The following is a 25525-nucleotide window of genomic DNA, read 5'->3' as shown; positions in this document are numbered from 1 at the left end:
AATTATTCATAATGAATGTGAAGTCAAGTGGCCCTTAGGAAGCATCACTATGAACAAAGCTAGTGGAGGTGATGGAATTCCAGTTGAACTATTATAAATCTTAAAAGATGATGCTATTAAAGTGTTGCACTCAATATGCCAGCAAATTTGGATAACTCATCTGTGGCCACAGGACTGGAAAACGTCAGTTTTTATTCCCATCCCAAAGAAGGATAATGCCAACAAATGTTTAAACTACTGCACAGTTGCACTCGTTTCACTTGCTAGCAAGGTAATGCTCAAAATCCTTGAAGCTAGGCCTCAAAAGTATGGGAACTGAGAAATTCCAGCTGTACAAACTGGATTTAGAAAAGTCAGAAGAATCAGAGACCAAATTGCCAACATCTGTTGGATCATAGAAAAAGCAAGAGAATTATAGAAAAACATTTACTTCTGCTTCGTTGACTATGCTAACGCCTTTGACTGTGTGGTCACAACAAACTGTGAAATATCCTTAGATGAGAATACCAGACCACCTAACTGCCTCCTGCAAAACCTGTATGTAGGTCAAGAAACAACAGTTAGAACCAGACCTGGAAAAGTGGACTGGTTCAAAATTCCGAAAGGAGTGTGTCAAGGCTGTATATTGTTATCTGTTTATTTAACTTATATGCAGAGTACATCATGTGAAATGCTGGGCTGGGTGAATCACAAGCTGGAATCAAAATTGCCAGTAGAAATATCAACAACCTCAGATATGCAGATGATACTGTAACAACAGAAAGTGAAGAGGAACTAAAGAGCCTCTTGATGAAGGTGAAAGAAGAGCGTGAAAAAGCTGGCTTAAACTGAACATTCAAAAAGCTAAGCTCATGGCATCCGGTCCCATCACTTCATGGCTAATAGATGGAAAAACAATGGAAACAGTGACAGACTTTATTTTCTTGGACTCCAAAATCACTGGGGATGGAGGCTGCAGCCATGAAAGTAAAAGTTGCTTGCTACTTGCAAAAAAAGCTATGACAAACGTAGACAGTATTAAAAAGCAGAGACATCATTTTGCTGACAAAGGTCCATATATAGTCAAAGCTATGGTTTTTCCATTAGTCATGAATGATGTGAGAGTGGATCTTGAAGAAGCCTGAATTCCAAAGAATTGATGCTTTTGAATTGCTATGCTGGAGAAGACTCTTGAGAGTCCCTTGGACTGCAAGGAGATCAACCATTCCATCCTAAAGGAGATCAGTCCTGATTGTTCATTGGAAAGACTGATGCTGAAGCTGAAACTCTTAATACTTTGGCCACCTGATGGGAAGCCGACTAACCGGAAAAGACCCCGATGCTGGGAAACAATGAAGGCAGGAGGAGAAGGGGACGACAGAGGACGAGATGGTTGGATGGAATCACTGACTCAATGGACAAGAGTTTGAGCTAACTCTGGGAAATAGTGAAGGACATGGAAGCCTGGCAGGCTGCAATCCATGGGGTCACAAAGAGTCGGACATGACTGAATTACTGAACAACAAATGTAAAGCTGAAACTTACTCCAGTGTATACACTATATTATATATGAAATTTCACACAAAATGGATACTTTCACTTAGGCTGCAGTAGGATAAGGACCAAAATCACTTATTCTTGATATCAGGCTCTCTTATTTCTAAAATTCATTTACGACATTGCTTTTAACAGGCATTACAGATTTATAAATATGTATTTCTTAAGTGATCCTTTATCTTAATTTCTATTACTCAGTTTTAAGGTTTTCCAGCTATGTTGATTTTTATTACAACAAGTTATTAAAGTGCTCTTTATTATTATCAGTTTGAACTCCTTTTTAGCTTTTCTCCTGTTGGAAGAAAGTAAATCCTCCTCCTGTGTGTATATAGGAAATTACCAAGAAAGGCTGAATACTTTCAAATGGTACTTAGTATTTTGAAGCATAAAAGGTATAATATTCAGTTTTTCAATTCAAAGGTGATGCTGACAGTTCTGTAACTACAGAACATTAACCCAAAGTATATGGGACTTCCCTGGTGGCTCAGAGGTTAAAGCGTCTGCCTCCAATGTGGGAGACCCAGGTTCGATCCCTGGGTCGGGAAGATCCCCTGGAGAAGGAAATGGTAACCCACTCCAGTATTCTTGCCTGGAGAACCCCATGGACAGAGAAGCCTGGTAGGCTACAGTCCACGGGGTTGCATAGAGTCAGACACGACTGAGCGACAGAACGGAACGGATACGTACATTTCATTAAGTATCTGGGTCATATAAAGGCATATTGCTAATAGTGTTCTATCTTAATGGATTACAGTGGAGAAAACAACACAGGTTTCAAAATTAAAATTCTGAAGGCGATGAGGCATGTTTCTAAGGAAATGCAAGTAATTCAGTGTCAACATCATGATGAGCATTTTCTATCAAATCTATCGTACTTGTCATTTTTTCTTCTCACTGGTTTCTACCTCACAAATGAAAAATACTGCACTGAATAGCATTACAGTAAAAGGGGGGCTTCATCATCCTCTTTAGTCAATATGATTCAATAGAATTTAGATATTTTCAACATGAATGTTGCTATCAGATACATTTTCCCAGGATACTATTTTGTGTGGATATTTTATTTTTCAGGATTTATATTCCTATCAAGATCATATCTAAACGTTTATCAGATTTACAAGATCCTTCATACAAGCTATACAGTTAAATCCTAAGTAAATTTGCTCCGTATTCATAAAGCGGATAATCTCTGTGCTTATATTTAGGTTAATTCAGTAAACATTTATTAAAATATTACTGTGATCATCAGTCTGATCTTTGCCTCTCTGGCTGTGATGCTAGTCTTCCAGTTGTATGGCTACAAATAAGCTCCATTGAGTTCTTAAGGCTCATTTGTGAAGCCCCAGTAGCGTATGTCATTCTACTTTGTACTCACCCCCAACACTCTTATAGAAACAGAACATTTTTTTCCTTTCTTCGAATTATTTTTAGAGTGTATTACATAACAACTCATTATTTCCTTCTCTAAATGAATTTAAGTGGTATTATGAATATGAAGTTACCATAAATGTTTTGTCACTATTTATATTATTTTAATTAATTGTTTCTAGGTCCCTTCAGGAAAATTTACTAATCTGAGGTAAATAAGTGGAAACTCACATCCTTGAATCAAGCTCTCTGAAACTACTAAAATATGCAAGACATCTCAAACCTTAAAAGTGACACAGAATACCTTCCTAAAAGTTTTCCAAGTTTCATGTTGCTGAGGAATGCATTTGCTTGTTTACATTTCCAATTTATCAAAAAAGAATAAAAGTAACTAATGAAGAGGCAAGAAAAGTTTAAAAATATGTTACATGGTAGTTTAATGAATCCCACTTAATGAAAATGACTTCTGTGTTGACTTATAAAATTAATTAATGTACCCTTTGAAAAACCTTGTACTAATCAAGTATATCATTTTTATTTCATTAGATATAGTCGTTTTGGTTATTTCTACAGCACAGTGTGATTTAGCTAACTAGCTGGGAATGTAATACCTTCATATCAGATTTGGCATAGCTCATTTCTAATTATCATTCCTTTCCATGAATGTAACCCACCATTTAAAAAGGTGGCTACATTTTATATTTTATTTTGCCTTTCTTGGCACAGCTGAAATTCTCTGTAGACTTTATATAATTTTTCTAGGTATCTATTGAGGGTACTGGGAACCAGAAATCCTGATAAGGTACCTGGCTCTGCTGCCATCAGATAAACTTGTCAGAAATGTGTAATCTGGTCTCCCGGATCCTGATGTATTGTGTTATCTGTCACGCAAGAGACAGTGTCATTTGTTAGCCTGGGTGTTCATTGAAAGGACTGATGCTAAAGCTGAAACTGCAATACTTTGGCCACCTCATGCGACGAGTTGACTCACTGGAAAAGACTCTGATGCTGGGAAAGGTTGGAGGCGGGAGGAGAAGGGGACGACTGAGAATGAGATGGCTGGATGGCATCACCGACTCTGTGGACATGAGTTTGAGTGAACTCCGGGAGTTGGTGATGGACAGGAAGGCCTGGCGTGCTGTGATTCATGCGGTCGCGGAGAGTCGGACACGACTGAGCGACTGAACTGAACTGAACTGAACTGAACTGATATGTGCTAGAATCATCCATTGGCTGAATGGCTTCAATTACTTTTAACAAACAAAACGCTTTATCTGTCATACACTTTGTGTTCATTTCCAAAGTCTGAAGTAATTTATTACATGATTTTTATGACAAATTATAAATAAATTCTTCAGATATGCTGGTCATTTTTCTTTAAGTGCCATATAGTATAATACTATTTTTCTATTTTAAAAAATCCCATTTTAGTTAAAAAAAATTAGTGCTAGACTGCTCCAGACATGGTTTTTAAAGTTATTTTGTAAAATAAGTTTGTAAAATGGACACTTTCATTTCTTTATGGCAATGTCCATATACTATCACATCACTCATTATTGTATCATAAACACATTAATAATTGTGGATGTGACTGAAGATTTTTCATATGTTTGATTTCTAAAGAGTATGTGGAAGACACAGATGAGACTGTTCTCACTAGCTTCTCCCTTCTGACACCTCATCTCAATTATAAATAAGGAAAGGGTCGTGGGAGGCCATTAGAATGATTGAAATTATTCTTCCTAAAGAAAACCTGATTGAAGTATGTTTTATTGATAGTTTAAAGAATGTCATCTTGTATTGTTTGAACATGGTCCAATATTTTGTTCTAGCATCTTATTGGATTAAACCAGATATTATCCATGACCTTCTTCACCTATATACTTGCAGTGTATCCAACACATTATCTTAGTGGTTGCTGCCATGTGCCTATTGCCAGGGCATTTCTTTTCCTGCTTGTTTCTTGACCATTTTTGTTCCTTGGTGTCCGTCACTCTTTCCAGCACTTCTGGTGGCAGTTTCAATGTGTGTGTAAGGATCCTTCTAAAGACCGATTCCCTTTCCTGCTCTTCTCCCGTGATCTTGTCCTACGTGCATCTCAGCCCTGCCTCCCAATCATGCTTGACAGCGCCACATTCTATAACTGCAGGTCTTGTATGACCTAATTCACCCTCCTCTGACCAACGCTCCTGCTTGTATTTCTGGCGCCTGGTACCTCTGGAACCTGCTAATATCCAATGTCCACTTATTCACTTATCTATTTATTTTTAACTTTGTGCTGTGGAAATTTTCAAAAGTACAGAAAGCAGCATATAAAACACTCATGTACCATCCACTGGCTTTCACTTTTCATCACCAATTTTGGTTCACCTTTTATAATGTGAATTAAATACAGGGCAACATTTTTATCTGTAGCTATATTAATGTGCATATTTAAAAGAAAGGATATATATTACCTTTGATGATTATATTGCTGTCACTGTAAAAAATTAATGACAATTCCTTAATATTTAACTATCGTTTAGCCCCAGCGAGACCTCACATTCATCGATCCTACCCCTGTTTCCCTGCCTCTCACATCTATGGCACCATCTCTCCTCTCTTTATCGCCTTTAAATCCCAGGCTCAATCATCTTAGCTATTGCGCATATGTGTATGTGCGTGTTAGTCGCTCAGTTGTGTCCAACTCTTTGCGACCCCATGGACTGCAGCCCACGAGGCTCTTCTGTCCATGGAATTTTCCAGGCAAGGATGCTGGAGTGGGTTGCCATTTCCTTCTCCAGGGGATCTTCCCGACCCAGGGATCGAACCTGGGTCTCCTGCGCTGCAGGCAGATTATTTACCATCTGAGCTACAAGGGAAGCCCCCTACATTATACATCTTCTATCCCTTTCATCATTAATCTTCACTCTTCACTGGAGCATTCCAGTTGACTGCGTGCTGCATGACTGCTCCCCTGTTCACAACCACATTGACTGGTCCCATTTTAAATTTATGACTTGATGGGTTCTTAATGCTGCCCTGCAGTTACACTATCTTCATGACCTATGGCCTTTTCTATAATTTTAGGTGACTGCTTAATGCCCCTTCCCTCACACCGTTTACATGTCTTCCATAATCCAAGGTCTTCCCATCTCACAAAGAAAACAGCAGCATTCAGAGAACATCATACCCCGGCCACCACAAGCACCACACCTGCCTTCCCACCAGCGCCTTCTTCCTGGCTTCTGCCTTGGGAGTACAGTGATCTTTTACTGGCCTGTATTCCCTGTGCTCTGACTATTTTACCCCTGTAGCCTATATTTTATTGCCTACTCTAAGACTTTCCTCCAGAAACCCCCAATTCCCCATACCACCTCCAAGTTATCTCTTGCATCATTAATTTTCACTCTTCACTGGAGCATTTCATTAGCACACAGACCTGCTGTTACTTCTCTCACCTTAAAATAAAAAATACAACTTCCACTGACCCAGCTTAACCCACTCTACCGCTCCATTTTTCTGCTTCTCACTGTAGCCAGATTACTCAAACAGAGTTACCTGTACCTGCTATTTCCAGTGTCTGGGCACTCACGCTCTCTTAAAACCCTCCCAAGAAAGCTTCTGATCTCACTGTTCCACTAAAACTGCACTGTGATGTCATCAATAACCTGTATATTACTAAATCTGATGAACGCTTAATCCCCGTGTTACTCGGCCATGCGGCATGATAGCACACCCTTGAGGGCCCCCTTCTTGTTAATACGTTGTCTTGAGAGCCTCTCAGGATGCCCGCTTTTCTTAGCCTTCCTTTTGCCCTTCTCCTTGTACCAGACCACCTAACTTATTCACCTAGTCTCCCCTGTCGACTTGGATTTATTTAATCATCATCTCTACCCCACGACACCCAGCTGACAGTTCTGCCCTAGACCTCCCTATGCAGCATTCCCCTTGAATATCCAGGCCCCTTGACTTTTTAATCTTTTACCTAAAAGTTACTCCAGCTGTACCCTCCCCTATGTCAGTTGATGACAACTTGGTCCTTGAGGTTAAAGAGCCCCAAAATCTTAGAGTCATGCTCTTTTCCCCTCTTTCTCTCTCATCCCACATTCGGCCCATACAGAAGTCCTTGCAGCTCAAAGCACCCCATGTTGACTGTTTCTGCTCATCACTGGAGGTGGCTGCTCCCAGGACCATTCTAGTCTGGATCACCGTAACCTCCCACTGGAATCGCTCCCATGGTTCTAACTGGCCTCCCTGTTTCCACCCTGCCTCCCAGCCTTACCGTCTGTTCTTAACTCAGAGGCCGGAACAATCTTTTTCAAACATAAATGAGACCATATTATTGCCTCAATAAAAAGTTTCAGCAGCTGACATTTTATTTGGGAAAAAACACGGAAAGCTTTGTAACGTCTTCAAGTCTTTCTGATAAGTTTTTCCATTTCTTGTTTTACTTCCCACACTTGCTGTTTCTTAAACCTGGGGTAGGACCTTTGCACTGTGGGGTCCCCCTGCCTGAGATACAGTCTGTCAGGATATCCACCTTAATGGCTTTTTCAAAGGACGTTCTCTCAGAGATGCCACAGACCCCCACTTCTCCATTTCCAGGGACTTGTAACCCTCCTCACCCTGCTCCAGTTTTTCCCCAGTAAACGTTATCTTCCTGGTTACCACATAACCTCCCTCGTCTATGCGTGGTTCATGGCCTCTTTCCCTCCCTTGTAAGCTTCGCAAAGAGCAAGGGCTCTGTCCTTCGCATCTGGCACGTAGTGGGTGGTCAGCTGAATGACTTCCACTTCTTCACATCTGGCACGTAGTGGGTGGTCAGCTGAATGACTTCCACTTCTTTCAGCGTCATTTTATTCCCCTGCTTCTCAGTCAGTAATGGTTCTATTTTCAACAGTTAACTTGGGATTCTCTCCATTTTAGGGGACTGTTCCTTTAGGATATTTCTCTCTGCATTTACCTTTTTTAATCATCTCTTTTTATTCTTTTTTTTTTTTAACTTGTTCTGTCTGCTTTGCTAATTTTAGGCATATGTATTTAATTTTCTGGTCTTCAGTTCTCCTTATACCTTTCTTATCTTTGGTCCTTTCTCAGCTATATTTCTATTTCTAGAAGATTGTTTTTTTCTGTCCCCGTTCACCAAGAATTTTATTCCTAACAAATAGTTCCAGAAATCTTGCTTTCCCCTAGAAATATTTCCCGTAAGAAACAGTAACACTGATTTCCACCCTTCACCTAACTGCCCCCTCCAACCACCCTGCAGACAACCGTGATCACCAAGATTCACATCTGCCCTTCACTCAGCATTCTACTGAAATGCAGATTCCCTTTGGCTTAAAGCTAGTATGACATTATTTAATGTGATAAATCTGTATATAGTTTATTTTCAATGTACATTTAGCTATTTTCTGTTTTATCCATTTTTTTTTCCTGAAAGCCAGCACTTTCTTGATCTTTCTCTATTGGGTATCTAACATTGTTTCCTATTCGTATCCTTAACAGGTCATTGCCTTAGTGATGGATATGTTTACAGATGTGGACATTTTCAAAGAAATCGTGGAGGCATCAACTCGAGGAATATCTGTGTACATTCTGCTTGATGAGTCCAAGTTTAGTCACTTCCTAAGTATGACCGAGAAACAGGGCTGTCAAGTTCAGCGTCTCAGAGTAAGAAATCTGTACTTTGTTTTCTTTTCTTCAGGTGCTCTATCTCAGTCAAATGAAAGGCATGGTAAGCTATGTCACTCCAAATATACACCATATATTTAAGGTGGTGACCACAGAAGGGTCCCCTTGTCCTTTTCAGATTACGACTTCATCATCTTCATGATGGTTTTATAGGATGCTTTTCTTGATGGTGGGGCACTTAAGCTCCTGAGTTAACTTTGCTGTCAGTCATAATTAATGTTTCAGTTTTGCATGGGCAACCTTGAAACAACTGACTTGAGTGATTCTTTCATACAGCAGATGTTTCTTGTCACAATCATTTCAGTCATCAAGATGAAGGTGAATTTTCATCTTGTTTTGCTGTCATGCTACTATAACCTGAAAGGAGCTCTTGCAGTAGGACCCTGAGAGATTTATAAAACTGTCATGTATAAATGATTTAAGTTATATTAAAATGCATTATTTAAGTGACCGTTTTCTTTGAGTGCTTTCTTTTCAGGTTTTGTTTTAAAATGTACTTTTCCCTATCTTTATTGTTTTTGTTATATGTTTAAAGAAATTGTTACATGTCTATTTTTTTGATTAAAAAGTGTTTATGTTAATATATTTTACTTTTCAAAATATCCCCCACTCTAACCATAATATTTACTTTATATTTACATTCAATTCTAGAATATTCGAGTGCGGACAGTAAAAGGTCAAGATTATCTTTCCAAAACAGGAGCAAAATTTCATGGAAAAATGGAACAGAAATTTTTGCTGGTTGACTGCCATAAAGTTATGTATGGTTCCTACAGGTAAAGTCATTGCATTTACACTCGAGTACTATCAATCATTTATAGAATTTATGAGTTTCAAGCTTTAATGTAATCTGCTTAGTTATTTCTTAAAAGTAAAAGAAGAATCCTTGCATGGAAAATTTGGAGAGACTTGCGTTTCAGTTCTGGCTGAAAGAATATTAAGTCATCAGCAAGTCACATAACTTACTTGGGCTTCAAATTCTTCCTCCCCAAAATGAGGGAATTGAATAATATCTCAGGTTCCCTAAAGCTTTATAATGCTTAAGGTGTTCTTGTTCCTTATGAAAACAGTATGAAGCATAATAATTGTTCATATAAATAGAAACTACATCACCTGGAAGAACCTGCTTAGTGGATTGCTCTTATTTTAGTGTTATTGAGACCCTGATGATTATTATGCTGTAACCAGAGTGTTACTGAAAATCACTGAAGAGTCTGACTGTTTAATTGCTATGGTAGGTGGGTTTTCCAGCCCCAGGTCTCCTCCTTGGCATCTGTCTATACTACCACTGGAGAAATATGTCCACTTCTGTTCTAACTTGGCCCTTATGTTTCATTCCCAGTCCTTTCAGCATATCTGTAAGGCACTTGTTTTTATCTATATTTTATAAATGATGAAACTGAAGTTCTAGAAGGTTCAGTGGCTTGTCTAAAAACATCACAGCTAAGGACCAAAAGGCAGTTCAGGTCTGGCAACCAAGTCCAGGTCCAGCTGGCTCTAGAGTAAAGTGCTGCCTTAAAACTCCCTTATAAATTTCAGACATAGATCTTTTGTGTGTGTGTGTGTGATGAATGAAGAAATCAGATTTTATTTTTCTTTTTTTTACTGGAGGCTAATTACTTTAAATATTGTATTGGTTGTGCCATACATTGACATGAATCCGCCCCAGGTGTACATGTGTTCCCCTTCTTGAACCCCCCTTCCACCTCCCTCCTCCCCTTATCCTCCCTCTGGGTCATCTCCGTGCACCAGCCCCAAGCATCCTGTATCATGCCTCGAACCTGGACTGGTGATTCATTTCACATATGATAATATACATGTTTCAATGCCATTCTCCCAAATCGTCCCACCCTCACCCTCTCCCACAGAGTCCCAAAGACTGTTCTATACACCTATGTCTCTTTTGCTGTCTCGTATACAGGATTAAGGTTACCATCTTTCTAAATTCCATATATATGCGTTAGTATACTGTATTGGTGTTTTTCTTTCTGGCTTACTTCACTCTGTATAATAGGCTCCAGTTTCATCCACCTCATATAAAACTCCTAGAGGAGAACATAGGCAAAACACTCTCCGACATAAATCACAGCAGGATCCTCCATGACCCACCTCCCAGAATATTGGCAATAAAAACAAAAATAAACAAATGGGACCTAATTAAAATTAAAAGACATAGATCTTGAGTGGGTCACACAGTAAGGCCATAGCAATAGGCAGATAAAAATGCCAACAGACACCTGGACTCCTAGGTCACCAGAGCACAGTAGACTCACTACTAACTGGGAAAAGTTCAGGAGAGCTGTAGATGTCAACAGGATAAGGAAAGGGAAAAGTCTGCCCCCTGTCTTAAGAACTTAGAAGTCCAGAAGAAGGAGGCAGCGCATTGAAGGGAATGGCCATGGGCAAGTTACTTTGGTTGCGTGTTAGTTTCTTCCTCTGTAAAAGGAGCATAATCATACAACCTACCTCGTGCCATGAGAATTAAATGAGTTAATGCATCCAAAACCCCAAAAGCCAGCTATTATTTTAGGCATGTTTTAACTGTTAATATTTGCTCAGGGATCCTCCAGTAAAAATCCTCTTTGCAGTTTTAAAGGAAAACGTGTTAAGAGCAGTGCTTGAAGTTAATGAATTATTGCAAAGACTCATTATTTGTATATCTATTTGTTCAGACCCACTTGGATTTAGAGGGGTTTTAATTGAAAATTTTAATTAAAATGAGAGTTCACTTGACTTATAGAATGCTGTTTACTAGTTAATCTCATCCTAATGAGTGCTTCCTATTTTTATTATTAACTTGACTTGGGAGATTATCTTCATGTCAGCTTCGTCTTACTATTAATAGGTGATATCTGTTGAGATGACTATAACTGAGCCACTTTAAAACTGGTGTTGGGAAGAACAAACAAATAGCTACAGAAACTCTATCTTCTCATCTACATCATAAAACAGAGACAAAACTTAAGTTACTATTTGTGGAAGTGAATATGAACTTGTAGGACCACAGATTATTAAAATTCATCAAAACTATTATCTAACAATTCTATTCTCTATTATTTCATATTAATTTCAAATAGACTTTTTTTTTAAATGATGCTTCTAGCCCTTGCCATTTTGGATTTTTTTCCTGACTAATCATTATGGATTTTTCTTATCATCAGCAAATGTGAGGACAGGGTCTGGTGGAACAGTTATGAACCAGTTTTTGTGGAAACTGGTTAAAAATGTGTAACTTTTGGGTAAAAACAGCTTTCACTTCTCTTAGTATTGCCATTGTTTTCCTTGTAGGCAAATTCAGAACGCCTCCTTCTTGGTGCTGCTGTTTTTACTGGAGTGTAGTTGCTTTACAGTGCTGTATTGGTTTCTGCTGTACAGCAAAGTGAATCAGCCACACAGACACGTGTCCCCTCTTCCTCAGATTTCCTTCCTGTGGAGGTCATCACATAGCACTGAGTTCCCTGTGCGATACAGTCAGTTCTCATTAGTTATCTATTTTGTACATACTTTAATTCGCATTTCTTTGCCATAAAGTGTCTTTATATGCTAGGCTCCCAGCATTTCTAGAGAAGGCTGGCGTCTGTGCTCCATGTCACGCACTGTGTGGCAGCTCACACATCATGAGGACAGTGTTGTTAGGAAGACACAACAGGTGTCTGGCTACATCATGATACCAGCAATGAGGACGTAAAACACATAAGCTTGGTTTTGTCGATGTATGCAAATCAGATCTTGAATTGGATACCCTCATTTGAAATTGTCATAGTAAAACCTGGAAGATACTTAGTATTGTCCACAGGTTTGACTGAGAATTTTGTAAGTTGTTTTTTTTTTTTTTAATCTTGTGATCTCTTTGTTTTCAAGGTCTCCTCCACTAGTTTAAAGATTTTACTTTGCTGTGGATGATTTTTAGAGTCTTTGTTGAGTTTGTTAGAGTATTGCTTCTGTTTTTTCTTTCGTTTTTATTGGCCACCAGGCATGTGGAATCTCACTTCCCTGACCAGCAATCAAACCCTCACCCCTTGAAATGGGAAGGTGAAATCTTAACCACTGGACTGTCAGAGAAGACCCCATCAGTCTGGGCTATAGCTTCTTACTTCACCTAAGCGTAATTTGCTTTCTGTGCTCAACCAAAACACGGTGACTCTTGTTTCCTTTCTTTTTCCACGTTTCTTCTTTCCCCAAAATGGTTTTCCCACTTTTCAAATCTGAACTTCCTGGCTTCTAATTTCTGTCAAAATACTGCTAAACTCGTACTATCTCTGGGGATATCCTCCTATTTGAAAACCAGTCATTCATGCCTTTCCTTGCTGTTTTTAGCAAATTTTATATCCATATCTACAGTTGGATTGAAAATTCCTGTAACAATTCACTTTTGTACCATTTCTTGTAAGTCATCCTGGTTGCCACACATCTGTACATAAAAAGTACCTTGACGTACTCTGCTCATACCATGCATTTAGTGAGCACACTAGAAAAAATTGAACATATCAGAGTAAGATTTTTAAGTCGCACACTGCTGCTTATGATATTTTATGTATTTTATTGTTCTGTACATTCTTTGAATATTTCCATCTGCCTTTGTTACTGTCTTCCCTGTATAAACAGTATGCTCCTTTCATATTACCCCCCTATTATATCATGTCCATTTTTTTGAGGCATAGAATATTACAATGGCTTTTTTAGCTCAGTGTCTCTGTATGTTACATTACCAAGATTTTCTAAAATAAGATTTAAAATTATATATGAAACTTCAAGACAAGTGTCATGTCTAAACTCTGGGAAGGAGATTTAGAAATTCCACAAAGTACAATAAAGGCATTTTTGTACGTAAAAGCAATTGTATTCTACAAGCAGAGATCTTAATTGGCATTCTAACTGGCTTGGTTTGTGAGGACTGAATTTACTATGGACACTGAGTGAATTGAAGGACGCCTTTAGTGGCTGAGGCTGCTGCCACAAATCCTCTGTCCGTTTCCAACTTCTAGCACCCTAAACCCCATGTACTCCTAAGACACAGAGATGAAATATGTGCATTAGCACAGACTGTCTTGCATCGCGACGTGTTATGACTGTAAGGAGTTGTAGCGATTATACTGTCCTTTTTCTCATTCTGGCTGGGAGGAAACTAATGTCCAAGTTCATGTGGAATAGTTGGCTTGGAAGAGGCCAGTTTTCTCAACTTTTCCTTCAATACAAGCTTGCCTGCACCTGACCAGGATACTGCATATGAAGTAGAATGCCATATTTTGCTCCATAAAATCTTAGTAGGCAGAGATGCAAAATGTACACTCAGCTTTCCTTGTACTTCTCAAAATTACAGATGGATTCAAAGCCAGGACCTGAGTTGCTTTGTTATTTAAAATATGAATACAGGAGTGAGGAAACATATTGCAAAGATATAATGACTGAAGCTCTAAATTATGGTAATTAAAGAAAACAAATATACTCTTTGTCAACATTACATGATACATCTTAGTAGAGCTAAGTGTTGTCAGCACAGTTAACATTTGCCAATTTTGATTTTTTTTTTTTTTTCTCCAGCTACATGTGGTCATTTGAAAAAGCGCACCTCAGCATGGTTCAGATCATCACAGGACAACTTGTCGAGTCTTTTGACGAGGAGTTTAGAACTCTCTACGCCAGGTCCTGTGTCCCCAGTTCTTTTGCCCCGGAAGAGTCAGTCAGGGTGAACCACGGCAAAGCCCTTTGGGAGAATGGTACTTACCAACGCTCGGTGTCTTCCTTAGCTTCTGTTTCCAGCCAAAGAAACCTTTTTGGTAGACAAGACAGCATTCATAAACTAGATTCTAGCTACTTCAAAAACAGAGGGATATATACTCGCAATGAACATGACAAATACAACATAAGAAATCATGCATACAAACCTCACTTTGTTCCCAACTTTAATGGTCCAATCCGTCAGCATCAGCACAGTCAGTTAAATGAAAATTGGAAGAGGCACAGTTATGCCGGGGAACAGCCAGAAACGACGCCGTACTTGCTGCTCAACAGGGCTCTGAATCGAAATGTTAATGCTCCTGGGAACTGGAAAAGGCCTTCAGATAGTCTCAGCGTAGCATCTTCATCCCGGGGCGGCTACGGAGGCCGCCAGCACACACCTGCCCAGAGTTTCGCTGACCGCCTTGCCCAGAGGAAGACAACCAATCTTCCAGAAAGGAATTCCAACGTGCGGAGGTCTTTTAATGGGACAGATAATCACATTCGCTTCTTGCAACAACGCATGCCAACCCTTGAACATACCACAAAGTCATTTTTGCGTAACTGGAGGATTGAGTCCTACTTAAATGACCATTCAGAAGCTGCCCCTGATTCCAACGGTTCTGCTCCTGCCGACAGGTTTGAGGGCTATGAGGGACATGAGAATTTGAAAGCCAGCGCCCTGTACACTCACTCTCGGCTTCGTTCCTCTCTCGTATTTAAACCCACTTTACCTGAGCAGCAGGAAGTCAACAGTTGTACAACTGATTCCTCAAATTCAACTGTCGTTGGTTCCCAGGGAAGTGACACACCTAAAAAGATCCCAGACACTCCAACAGGCACACAGCTTATGACAGACAAACCCTCAGAGGAGTCAACACCCAAGTTCTCATTGCAGCCAGAGGCACCAAAAATGCACACCTTACAGGTTCCTGAAAGCCACCCATCAGCTTTAAACCCAATTACAAATGGCCCTACAGAGTCAAACAACTATTTATATACAACCTTGTGTGCAAACAAGCAGACAGAAAACCTAAAGAATCAGAAAAATGAGAACCTGCTTAAAAGGCGCAGTTTCCCATTCTTTGACCACTCAAAAGCCAATATGGATCATGGAAATAGTAAGCATTATGTGTATAGCACACTTAGCAGGAATCCAGTGAGACAACCAGAAAAACCTAAAGAGGATTTGTTAAAAAGTTCTAAAAGCATGCACAATGTGACCCATGGTGTGGAGGAGGAGGAGGGGGAAGAGGAGGTTCCCAAGGGAGATCCTCCAAGTGGCTCTGCTACCAAGTCAATTTCCATGGCTGCATTGCTTGATGTGAATAAAGAGGAGCCCAACAAAGAAGTCACTTCCAAGAAAGAAGTGAAGGGTTCCCCAAATTTTTTGAAAAAGGGATCTCAGAAGTTAAGGTCATTACTTAGCCTTGCCCCAGAAAAGAAAGACAATCTATCCAAAAACAAAGCACCTGCCTTTTACAGAATGTGCAGTAGTTCTGACACCTTAATTTCTGAGGCTGAAGAGAATCAAAAACAAAAAAAATCAGAACCCAAAAATGATTCATCACCTAGGAGGAAGCATTCCTCTTCATCCAACTCTCCAGGTAGCGTCCACAAGAGTAAGGAAGATGTAGCAGTACATTCATCCCAGAGGATACATTCTCCATCCGATGAAAGTAACAAAACCATAGCTTCTTCAGGTCCAGCTGAAAGTAAGTTCTCAGAAAGAGCAGGAGATGCCTCTGCCCCCAGATTCAACACCGAGCAGATCCAGTACCGAGATTCAAAGGAGATTAAAGCAGTTGTTGTTCCTGAAAGAAAACCAACTTCTTCTCCAAGATCAAAGCCCAATGATGAGCTTCTGAGAACTCATTCAATTGACCGGCGTGTTTACAGTCGTTTTGAGCCATTTTGTAAGATTGAAAGCTCTATTCAGCCAACAAGCAACATGCCAAATAGCAGTACACACCGCCCAGAAGTGAAATCCTCAACTATGGGCAATAGTTATGGCAGGTCCAGCCCAATGCTTAATTATAACACTGGTGTTTACCACTCATTTCAGCCAAATGAAAACAAGTTTCGAGGATTTATGCAGAAGTTTGGAAACTTCATACACAAAAATAAATGAGCTACTGTAATTACTAATAGACTTTAAAATATAAAATCAATGTGGCTATAAATATTTGTCCAAAGAACATAATGGAATGTTAGCATGGAAAAATTAGCATATTTTTGTAATATGCTAATAGATTTCTATGGGGGCAGAATTTGAGGTATGATGTATGTGTTTACCACCTCATATGTACAGTATTGTTCTGTGTGGTAAAATCAGTTGTGCTTAATTACACTATGGATGGAATGTCTATAAATACATGATTTTTAAACGGTAAGACAAATGAAATTGTTTTCTTCAGACTGAAGATCTGCTTGTCTTAAATGGAAGCTTTAGTGGAGAGGTGGTATATGGATTTTAGCCATTCATTGCAAACTCTTTCCTTATTAAAAATGATCATAACACTGTCAGCAGTCTTTTATATTATGTCTTTGTGGGGTTTTCATATCTTCAAATTATGAGAAAATAGGGCAAAGCATTTGTCATTTTCAATTACTTTTAAATTCTACAGGATAACTTGTATTTTATTAATGTTTTATTAATTTTTCTGTGAAACTGGTAGGGCAACAGTAGTACAATTTAAACCATATAGCTCGGGACATTTTTTATCTGAAGTATTTGCATAGTATTGGCCTCAGGTATATCAAATTAATCATAGAAATTTATTTTCAGAATGTGCTTATATGCACTTTGGACCAAAGGAAACTGTTGCCACCCTGCTGAACTTTTATAGTCATTCTTTCCTTCAAACTTACAGCAAGCCAGAAGGAATTTGGAAAACCTAAATTATTCTCCTCCTTTTTCTAATATGAGGAAGACTTTAAAACTGTTAACTTCCACATAAATTTTTATCTTGGATTAGTATGACAGTGCTTAGGTGTTTTGCTTGCAAAACCCTTTGCTCTTTCCTGTACTATGCCAAATACACTCCAACTGCATAGTGTTTTCTTGAGAGCACCCTGATGACAATGAAATGTGCTACATGGCCTGGTTCTTCCATGACCTTGGGGCCTGGTTGAAACTTTTAAATCTTTCTATATTTTGGTTTGATGATGATATGTAGTTCATAAGATCCCTTTTTGCCTTTCTTAGAGTAATGAAATAAAAGTTCCATATTCATTACAGAGACTGTATAACTTGGCTTTATTTTTTTTCATTCACAAAGAGCAGAATTCAAGAAACAATGCATCATTTGAGAGTGGAAAGTGTTTCTATGACACATTATTTTTAGGGGGGGACAGGTGCAGCTGTGCAACAAGGTATGCAGGATCTTAGTTCCCTGACCAGGGACTGAGCCTGCAGCCCCTGAAATGGAAGTATGGCATCTTAACCACTGGACCACCAGGGAAGTCCCATAAGTTAAGTGTTGGTCACTCAGTTGTGTCTGGCTCTTTCCAACCCTCTGGACTGTAGTCCCCAGGTTCCTCTGTCCATGGAATTCTCCAAGCAGGAATATTTGGTCTTTCTTTAGAGGGTCTTCCCCACCCAGAGATTGAACCTGGGTTTCTTGTATTGCCAGCAGATCCTTTACCATCTGAACAATCAGGGAAGTCCCACATGACACTTCAAATGTATTGTTTAACACCTTCTAAGTTGCTATATAGGACAACATGTTTTAAAAATTAAAAATTCAGCCAAATATTAAAAGCTACACCATTACTAAGTAAAATAATAACATTAACCTATGTCATTAACATAATTTTCCACAGTATTTTAAAACCACGATAAGAAATGTGACAGAAAAATAAACAACAGAAGGAGAAAAAAACCCAGCATTCATAGACAAGGTCCTGAGCTAGAATTTGAAGTCCTCAGAGCAGTATTTTATGAGTACCATTTTTCTCATTATCTATAGATGATAACTGTGACATTGTGTCTCAGAGAGCTAATGCCCCAAATCACATCACCAGTAAGTCATGGTACTAAAGTGTCTATAACATTCTGTCACATGTTACCTCCCAAATATGTTCAACACCTGCTTCACCCAAACTGTTGAGAATTAGATGAGAGAATATTTACATTTCCTGACTCAACAGCAATCAGCTAGAAAAGGTTTAGTTGAATTCTGCCAGACTACCAAGCATATGCAGAGTTTAAAACTCTCTTAGTAGGTGAGGCTGCTCTCTGAACATAACCTCGGAGTCCACTTTTAATTGCTACTGCTGCTGCTGCTAAGTCACTTCAGTCGTGTCCGACTCTGTGTGACCCCATAGACAGCAGCCCACCAGGCTCCCCTGTCCCTGGGATTCTCTAGGCAAGAACACTGGAGCGTGTTGCCATTTCCTTTTCCAGTGTGTGAAAGTGAAAAGTGAAGTCGCTCAGTCGTATCCGACTCTTAGCGACCCCATGGACTGCCGCCTACCAGGCTCCTCCGTCCATGGGATTTTCCAGGCAAGAGTACTGGAGTGACTTGCCATTGCCTTCTCCATTTAATTGCTAGGCAACATTTTTTATCTCCTTCCAGTTGACCTTTGACAAGGAGAGGAAGAGAAAAGGAACCGGAAGTGAACTTACCCCTAACATGCTTTTGCTCTAGAGAAGGAACTCCATTAGGTTAGGAGCTAGGCAATGAATAGAATGCAAGGTTAAGTATATTGTCTCATTACATATTCACAGTCACCCTGTGAAGTTAATACCTCCTTTTTGCACGTTAGAAAATTAAGCCTCAGAGAAGCTGTGTAACTTTTCAAGAGTTAAACAGCTCTCTAATCAGTAGAACTAGTGTTCTTGCCTGGAGAATCCCAGGGATGGGGGAGCCTGGTGGGCTGCCCGTCTATGGGGTCCCTCAGAGTCGGACACGACTGACGTGACTTAGCAGCAGCCGCAGGGTTTGAGTACAAAAGCCTGTATTTTTAATACTATACCCACATCATAACTTGCTGGCTTCTACTCCACTCTGCTTGAGGAAACTTACTTAAAAGTAGTTGTCTTTCTCTTTAGCCATCTCTTTAAGGGTTGCAAAAATAAACAAGTAACTACAGCAGGGGCGTTTGATACACACAGATCCATTATATGTTACTCAATTTCACATCATTCATAAAAGTTGGTTTTAAACCTCCCTTGTAACATAGGGAATTTCCAACTCTGTTTTGGAAAGCTGAGTATAATAGACTGGAAAATTTGCACACTTCCGAATAATTCAACAGTATACAAATAAAACATGAAGAGTGAACAGTCATTTTTCACAGGAAAAGTAGTCAAGTATATTTCCCAGAAAAACATTGATTTTTTAAAATAACCTTTGGAATGTGTATTTCCTTATAATCAAATAAGAAATTCAGTTGCAATAAGAAAATGTTTTTAATTGTTTGTGTGTTAAATTTTACAGCCATCTGACAATTGTGTGATCTATTAGATTTGATGTTTAATGAGTGAGATTTTTCATTTTGTTCTTAGAAAAATCTGCTTTTGTGATTCTGGACCATAGTCATTTATGGATTTATGAAAAGCAGAACCTGGAGTTAACCAAGCCAATTTGGCTTTAATATTATCCATTCTTTCTTATTGTTAGATGGGCTTCTTTCAGAGCTAAGGGCTAATGGGCTGTCATTAGGCAGCTCTGAAATTGGAAGTCCTGAAATTTACAGCAATGCAACTGAAATTGTATAAAGCTGAAATTACATAAAGATGAGCGTTTTAATCATGTTTAATTGCAGGCAAAAGCCTGTTCTTTTTTTTCACAGCAGTTGCCATCATTTCTGGAAACAGAGCTTTTAAGTAGTTCCTGAGTTCCCCTTCTCTGATGGAGTAGGAAGCCCAGGGCTTCATTCCATTCACCTGTGAGGTAGCGTGGGCTTTTTCACAGCAGATTTACTTTCATCACCAGCTCAATGGACATGAGTTTGAGTGAACTCCGGGAGCTGGTGATGGACAGGGAGGCCTGGCGTGCAGTGATTCATGGGGTCGCAAAGCGTCGGACACGACTGAGCGACTGAACTGAACTGAACTGAACTGCCTTTTATCTTTGACTATTCTCCTTCTATTTTTTTTCGTCCACAAATATCTGTATGTCAGCATCTATACATGGTAACTAACTTTCAAAGTTTCTGAAGCTGAGGAACTCTCAGCATTAAGACAAAGCAAGCACATAATGCTTCAGATAATTTACTCAGGGTTTTGAGTTTTCAACAGACACGCCCAGGCTTCATGGATGTAGTCATTTCAAGCAATATGTTTCCTTTGTCTCCCCATGTTATTTTTGGTGGAAAGATAATGTCGCTTGGATGTACTTTCATACTAAAGTTTGGCGAGACAATTTTTACTCGCTACATAATGTTAGGTTTGTAAGCAGAAACTCAAGAAATTAGGTATGATTTAAAGTAATTCTTGGCAGATAGTTTCAGAGCAGTTAAAGTGCCTTTGTCCTGAATACTCTGGTTTTCCTCGGTTTCAGGGATTGGGGCTGGCCACTATTCTGATAAGGTGTGTTGAGGTCTGGGTTTATTTCAACGTCTACTTTTTTGGAAGCAGATATCTTATTTAATTGAGATGTGCTCCAAATAAGTTTGAACTCTGGCTGTACTTAGCTATAACTTTACTCAAGATTTTCTAGTTATTCAAATACTGTTCCACAGATATTTTTCTTTTGCGAATATCTGTTGATTCTTAATGTGTCTTAAAGCTAAGGGATATAAAGTAGAATCATTATTTCATATAATGTGTGACTTATGTGTGATGCTGTTTAAAAAAAAATTATCATAAAATTCATTTTGGTTCTAGAATATTTAAAAAGAAAAAAGTGAAATTATAAACCAAAGAGAGTCAACTTTTTATATACCTACAATGTTAGTAAATATTCTTCCAAATTTTATTGTTAGATCTAATAAATGAATATTAAATAATTTTGTACAAAATCAATATATTGTATGTTGTTTGCTTTTTATCTTCATACCATGTATTTCACCACTGACCCTGATGTCTTTCACTTAGGTATTACATCATGAATTTAGATTTTTACATATTTCAAAATATTTCTCCACAAATTTTGGAATTATCTCATAAACATTATTTTGTTATTAACTACTATATTTCATATAATAATTTATCCAGATTTGATATCCAGTGATGATACTCTTCCCCTGACAGTGGAACTAAGTTGTTCTTTATTGAATACACTTATTTGATCAATTAAAATAGGTTTGAGGCTTAGAATAAAGTATCACTATGTTGGCAATGATAGTACAAAAGGTAGTTTGGTGAGACCCATAGTATTCAATCTTATCATTAAGCTGAATGCTGCAGTAGAAAAAGTATTTTTTGTAGATGACACCACCCCAGGAGGCCTACCTTGCACCATAGAAAATAAGTTTGAAAATAACCTAGGTAATTGAGAAAGTATTTAGAAATACAGAGTGACTTTACATTTTTAAAAATGAGAAAAATGGCTCTACAAATATAAGATAAATGGTGAGTTTGATGCCTGGAGCCTCTGTAAAGCAGGGCATTTCTTTGTGGTTGCAAAGCTAAAGAAAATGAGAATGTAATGCCAAAGAGACCAGTGCAACAAGGGGAGGACAGATGTTTCCACATGGAGTGGACTATAGGGAAGAATGTAGGTTCAGGAGGATTCTCTTTTTATACTAGGGTCAAGCTTGACTAAAGGATATGAGTCACCTGGAACAAGAGATGTTTCTGTTCAAATGCACAAGCACACCTCAGGGATACGAGTTCAATTCCAGACCACCACATAAAAGGAAAATGCAGTAAAGTGAGTCACAAGAATTTTTAAATTTCCCAGTGTTTTATAAAATTTATGGCTTCCTAGGTGGCACAATGGTAAAGAATCCACTTGCCAGTGCAGGAGACCCAAGAGATGTGGGTTCGATCTCTGGGTCAGGAAGATCCCCTGGAGTTGGAAATGGCAATCCACTCCAGTATTAATATTTTTGCCTGGAAAGTTCCCTGGACAGAAGAGACTGGTGGGCTCCAGTCCACGGGGTTGCAAAGAGGCAAACACGGCTGAGCACAGCCCAGCAGCAGCAGCAGCATAAAGGTTTTGTTTATATTATACTTTAGTATATGTATGTATCTTAATTCAAAATACTCTTTACTACTAAAAGATGCTAAACATCATCTGAGCCTGCAGTGAGTCATAATCTTTTTGCTGTTGGATGATCTTGCCTCAATGGCTACAGACTGATCAGGGTTGCTGAAGACTGGGGTGAGAATTTCTTAAAATAAGACAACAGTGATATTTGCCACATCAAATGCCTTTTCACTTTTATTTGGCCTGATATCAATATTGCTGTACCTCAGGGAATGGGAAGGTCTGAGGTGAGGGAGAGAGACAGGGGAGCAGCTGGTCAGAGGAGAGTCAGACACACACATTTATTGTTTTAAGTTCACCATCTTATATGGACATGGTTCCCAGCACCTCAAAACAGTTACAATAGCATCATCAAAGATCACAGATCAGCATGACAAATACACTAATAATGAAAAATTGATAAACGATAATAATTACCGAAACATGGAGATACCAAGAGAGCAAATGGTGTTGGAAAAATTCCGAGTGGCTTCTTTACCACAGTGAAGTCACAAAGACTTCAGTTTCAAGAATGAAAGAAAAAAGCAGTACCTGAGAAGAGCAATCAAAGAAGAAATGAGGTCCGCCTGTTCTGAGTCAGGGAAACAATTTTATGATATCATGAATTGTCCTTCCTAGGTTGCCTTAGCTTTATCCACGACCTACCTTAACCTTCATCTGTTTAGACCAATTCTAGAAAAATTTTCTAGGGCAGACTTTGTGCCAAAAACCATGTGCTGTCAAATTTAGAGCAGTATCAAGAAGCTAAAATGTTTAAAAGGCTGGGAGCCTTACAAGGAGGTTAATGCCTAGTATGGAATACAGAAAACTCTTAGAGGGAATATTGAACAGGGTGAGACTAACATATGAAAAATTATTCCATTGTGTAAAACAGTGTTTTCCATTACTACTACCAAGCCAAATAAACTTAGTGGTCCATAATTCCATTTTAAAAGATTAATAGAATAGGAGACACTAGAATAAAAAGTATCAATGCCTTACAAGTAACAAGAACAATATTTGATGTCACTTTAATAGCTCACAATTGTGGAGGCTTTGGTCATGCTGAAAGAAGTATTTTTTAACTTACTGAGAGAATTTCAAACATGCACACCTGGACAGGTATTTTAATGAATGCTCATCATTCATCACCTGTCCTGAACACTCATCAATTGATGGATAAAGGTGCCTCTTCCATACTCTATCTCACCATTTCATATTATTTTGAAGTCATATCACATGTCATAGCTGTGTTTTCATTATGTATCCCTAAAATTTAAAGATTTTTAAAAAAGTAAATGCTATAACTGTATCAATTATTTCTTAATATCATCAAGGATCTGAAGTGTGTTTCTATGTGTCATTCATGATCACCATCTGCATTTCACTTAGAAGAAGTCGTGCCCCTGACACTGCAAATGGTGATTTGTCTCAGTATTAGACAGTGGGAAATTTGTGACATCATTTCTGAATTAGTTTTTGATGGAGAGGCAAAGGAGAATTTTCTGGGATGCTTTAAACGTGGAGCCAACTTTTCCTTCATTCTGCAAATAAAAAGAGAAGAGATAATGTTATCTTTCCAGATTTTTCATCCTCCCTGAAATGTGTTATCTCTTCAACAATTTGTCTACCCTAGTCTAATATCACTGACATTCTTATTTATAGGAATTATTAGGGATGCTGCCTTGGATTCACTTAAGTATTCATTCACTGAAATTTATATGTCTATTACTTGCTTGATACCTATGGTGTACACATAATCCCCTCTTTTTGCAGGCATAATTTAGTGAGCAAAGAGTCATAAGTAAACAATCAACATCCCATGTGAAAAGCCACAATGGGGACCCTGTACGCCAGGAAGATAAAGTGGAGGATCTACTCTAGGCAGAGAAAAAGAATATACAGAGAAAGAAATGTAAAAAAAAGCATGGCATTTTTCCTAAAACAATGGAGAGGTTTGTGTGGTTTGGTCTTGGTGTTTATGGGTGTGAAAATAAAGAGCAATAATTGTCAGAAGAGAAGCTCTAGAGCCAAATTATAAGGCATCCTATGTGCCAAGCTAAAGTCTAGACTGTATTTTGAAGGCAGTGAGAAATCTCTGGAGGCTCTTAAGTTTGTAATAACCTTTAATTTTTTGTTTTTGCAAAATTAATCTTAGGAAGTGATCCTAAAAGTGGGTTGGAAGGGAACCCGGAGTCCAACTAGAAAACTATTGCAGTAATCTAAGAAATTTTTAATGGACATACAGTGGCATTTGGGAATGAAGAGGAAACAAAATTGATAAGTATTTTTGCATTAGAATAAAATAATCTATAATCAAATATATGATTTTCATTAAAGGGAAAGGATGAGTTTTGATAATTTGAGTTGCTTAGCTTGGAAGGCTGCACAGTCTTCTCACCTGATGTAGGTTACATAGAAGAAGGGATGGGTGTGCTGTGTGTGTGTGTGTGTTTGCGGGGGGTGGGGGGGGGCAGGGGGAAGGATGATGAGTCATTTGCAGTTGTTATGTTTCAGGTGCCTGTGAGACACTTGGCTGTAGGCAGCCATTAATGGTGTGTATCTGGGGTACAGGGGAGAAGACTGAGGTGGGTGTGGAAGTAATCTGCGTTGAAGTGGATAACTGAAGTGGGTAATTACACTAAGACTGCCCAGAAAGAGCTAGAAAGAGAAGAGGAAAGAAATTAAGAGAAGAGAGGAAAGAAGAGCAAATAGCAGAGATTTTAGCCTTATTTCTTTCCACAGTCTACAAAGTGAATGAATCTCCCCTGCTGAAAATATGTTTATTTGCAATTTATTGTATGTTAATGACAGTTTTCCTGAACACTTTCCTGAGAAATTCTTATTTAAATCCAAGATCCTGACCTTGTATCTTAAATACTTCCTCAACTGCCTTAGGCTAAATGTAACAACCAAGGAAAATAGCTTCCTAACTATGTTATCTCTTGAACTTCTCTTGTGCAGATTATTTTTCATGATAGAAATACAAACTTAATGGTGAAACATTTTCACAAAGGATCTCTTCTGTCCTGAAATTTTTTGCCAAGTAAAGTTATTTTATTTCAAAATATGATCAGACATGGACTGAG

At 38.6% G+C, this 25525-nt stretch overlaps 1 protein-coding gene across 1 annotated transcript in view; it reads left to right on the top strand.

Annotated features, from left to right (window-relative positions):
• SACK1B (scaffolding CK1 anchoring protein B) overlaps nt 1–16821 on the top strand; it is a 108490-nt gene extending 91669 nt beyond the window's left edge. Inside the window, exons 3-5 of the mRNA XM_055406822.2 lie at nt 8392–8556; nt 9229–9353; nt 14119–16821. Coding sequence (XP_055262797.2) covers nt 8392–8556; nt 9229–9353; nt 14119–16426 — 2598 coding nt within the window. The 3' untranslated portion in view covers nt 16427–16821. The remainder of the gene's footprint in view (nt 1–8391; nt 8557–9228; nt 9354–14118) is intronic.
• The last annotated feature ends 8704 nt before the right edge of the window (nt 16822–25525 follow it).

This window comes from Moschus berezovskii, chromosome 23 (assembly GCF_049115385.1).
Source record: "Moschus berezovskii isolate FMDL1 chromosome 23, NW_MosBer_1.0, whole genome shotgun sequence".
In the NCBI taxonomy this organism is placed as follows: Eukaryota; Metazoa; Chordata; class Mammalia; order Artiodactyla; family Moschidae; genus Moschus; species Moschus berezovskii.
Note: the sequence above shows the minus strand (reverse complement) of the source record. Positions and strands in the feature narration are given on the sequence as shown.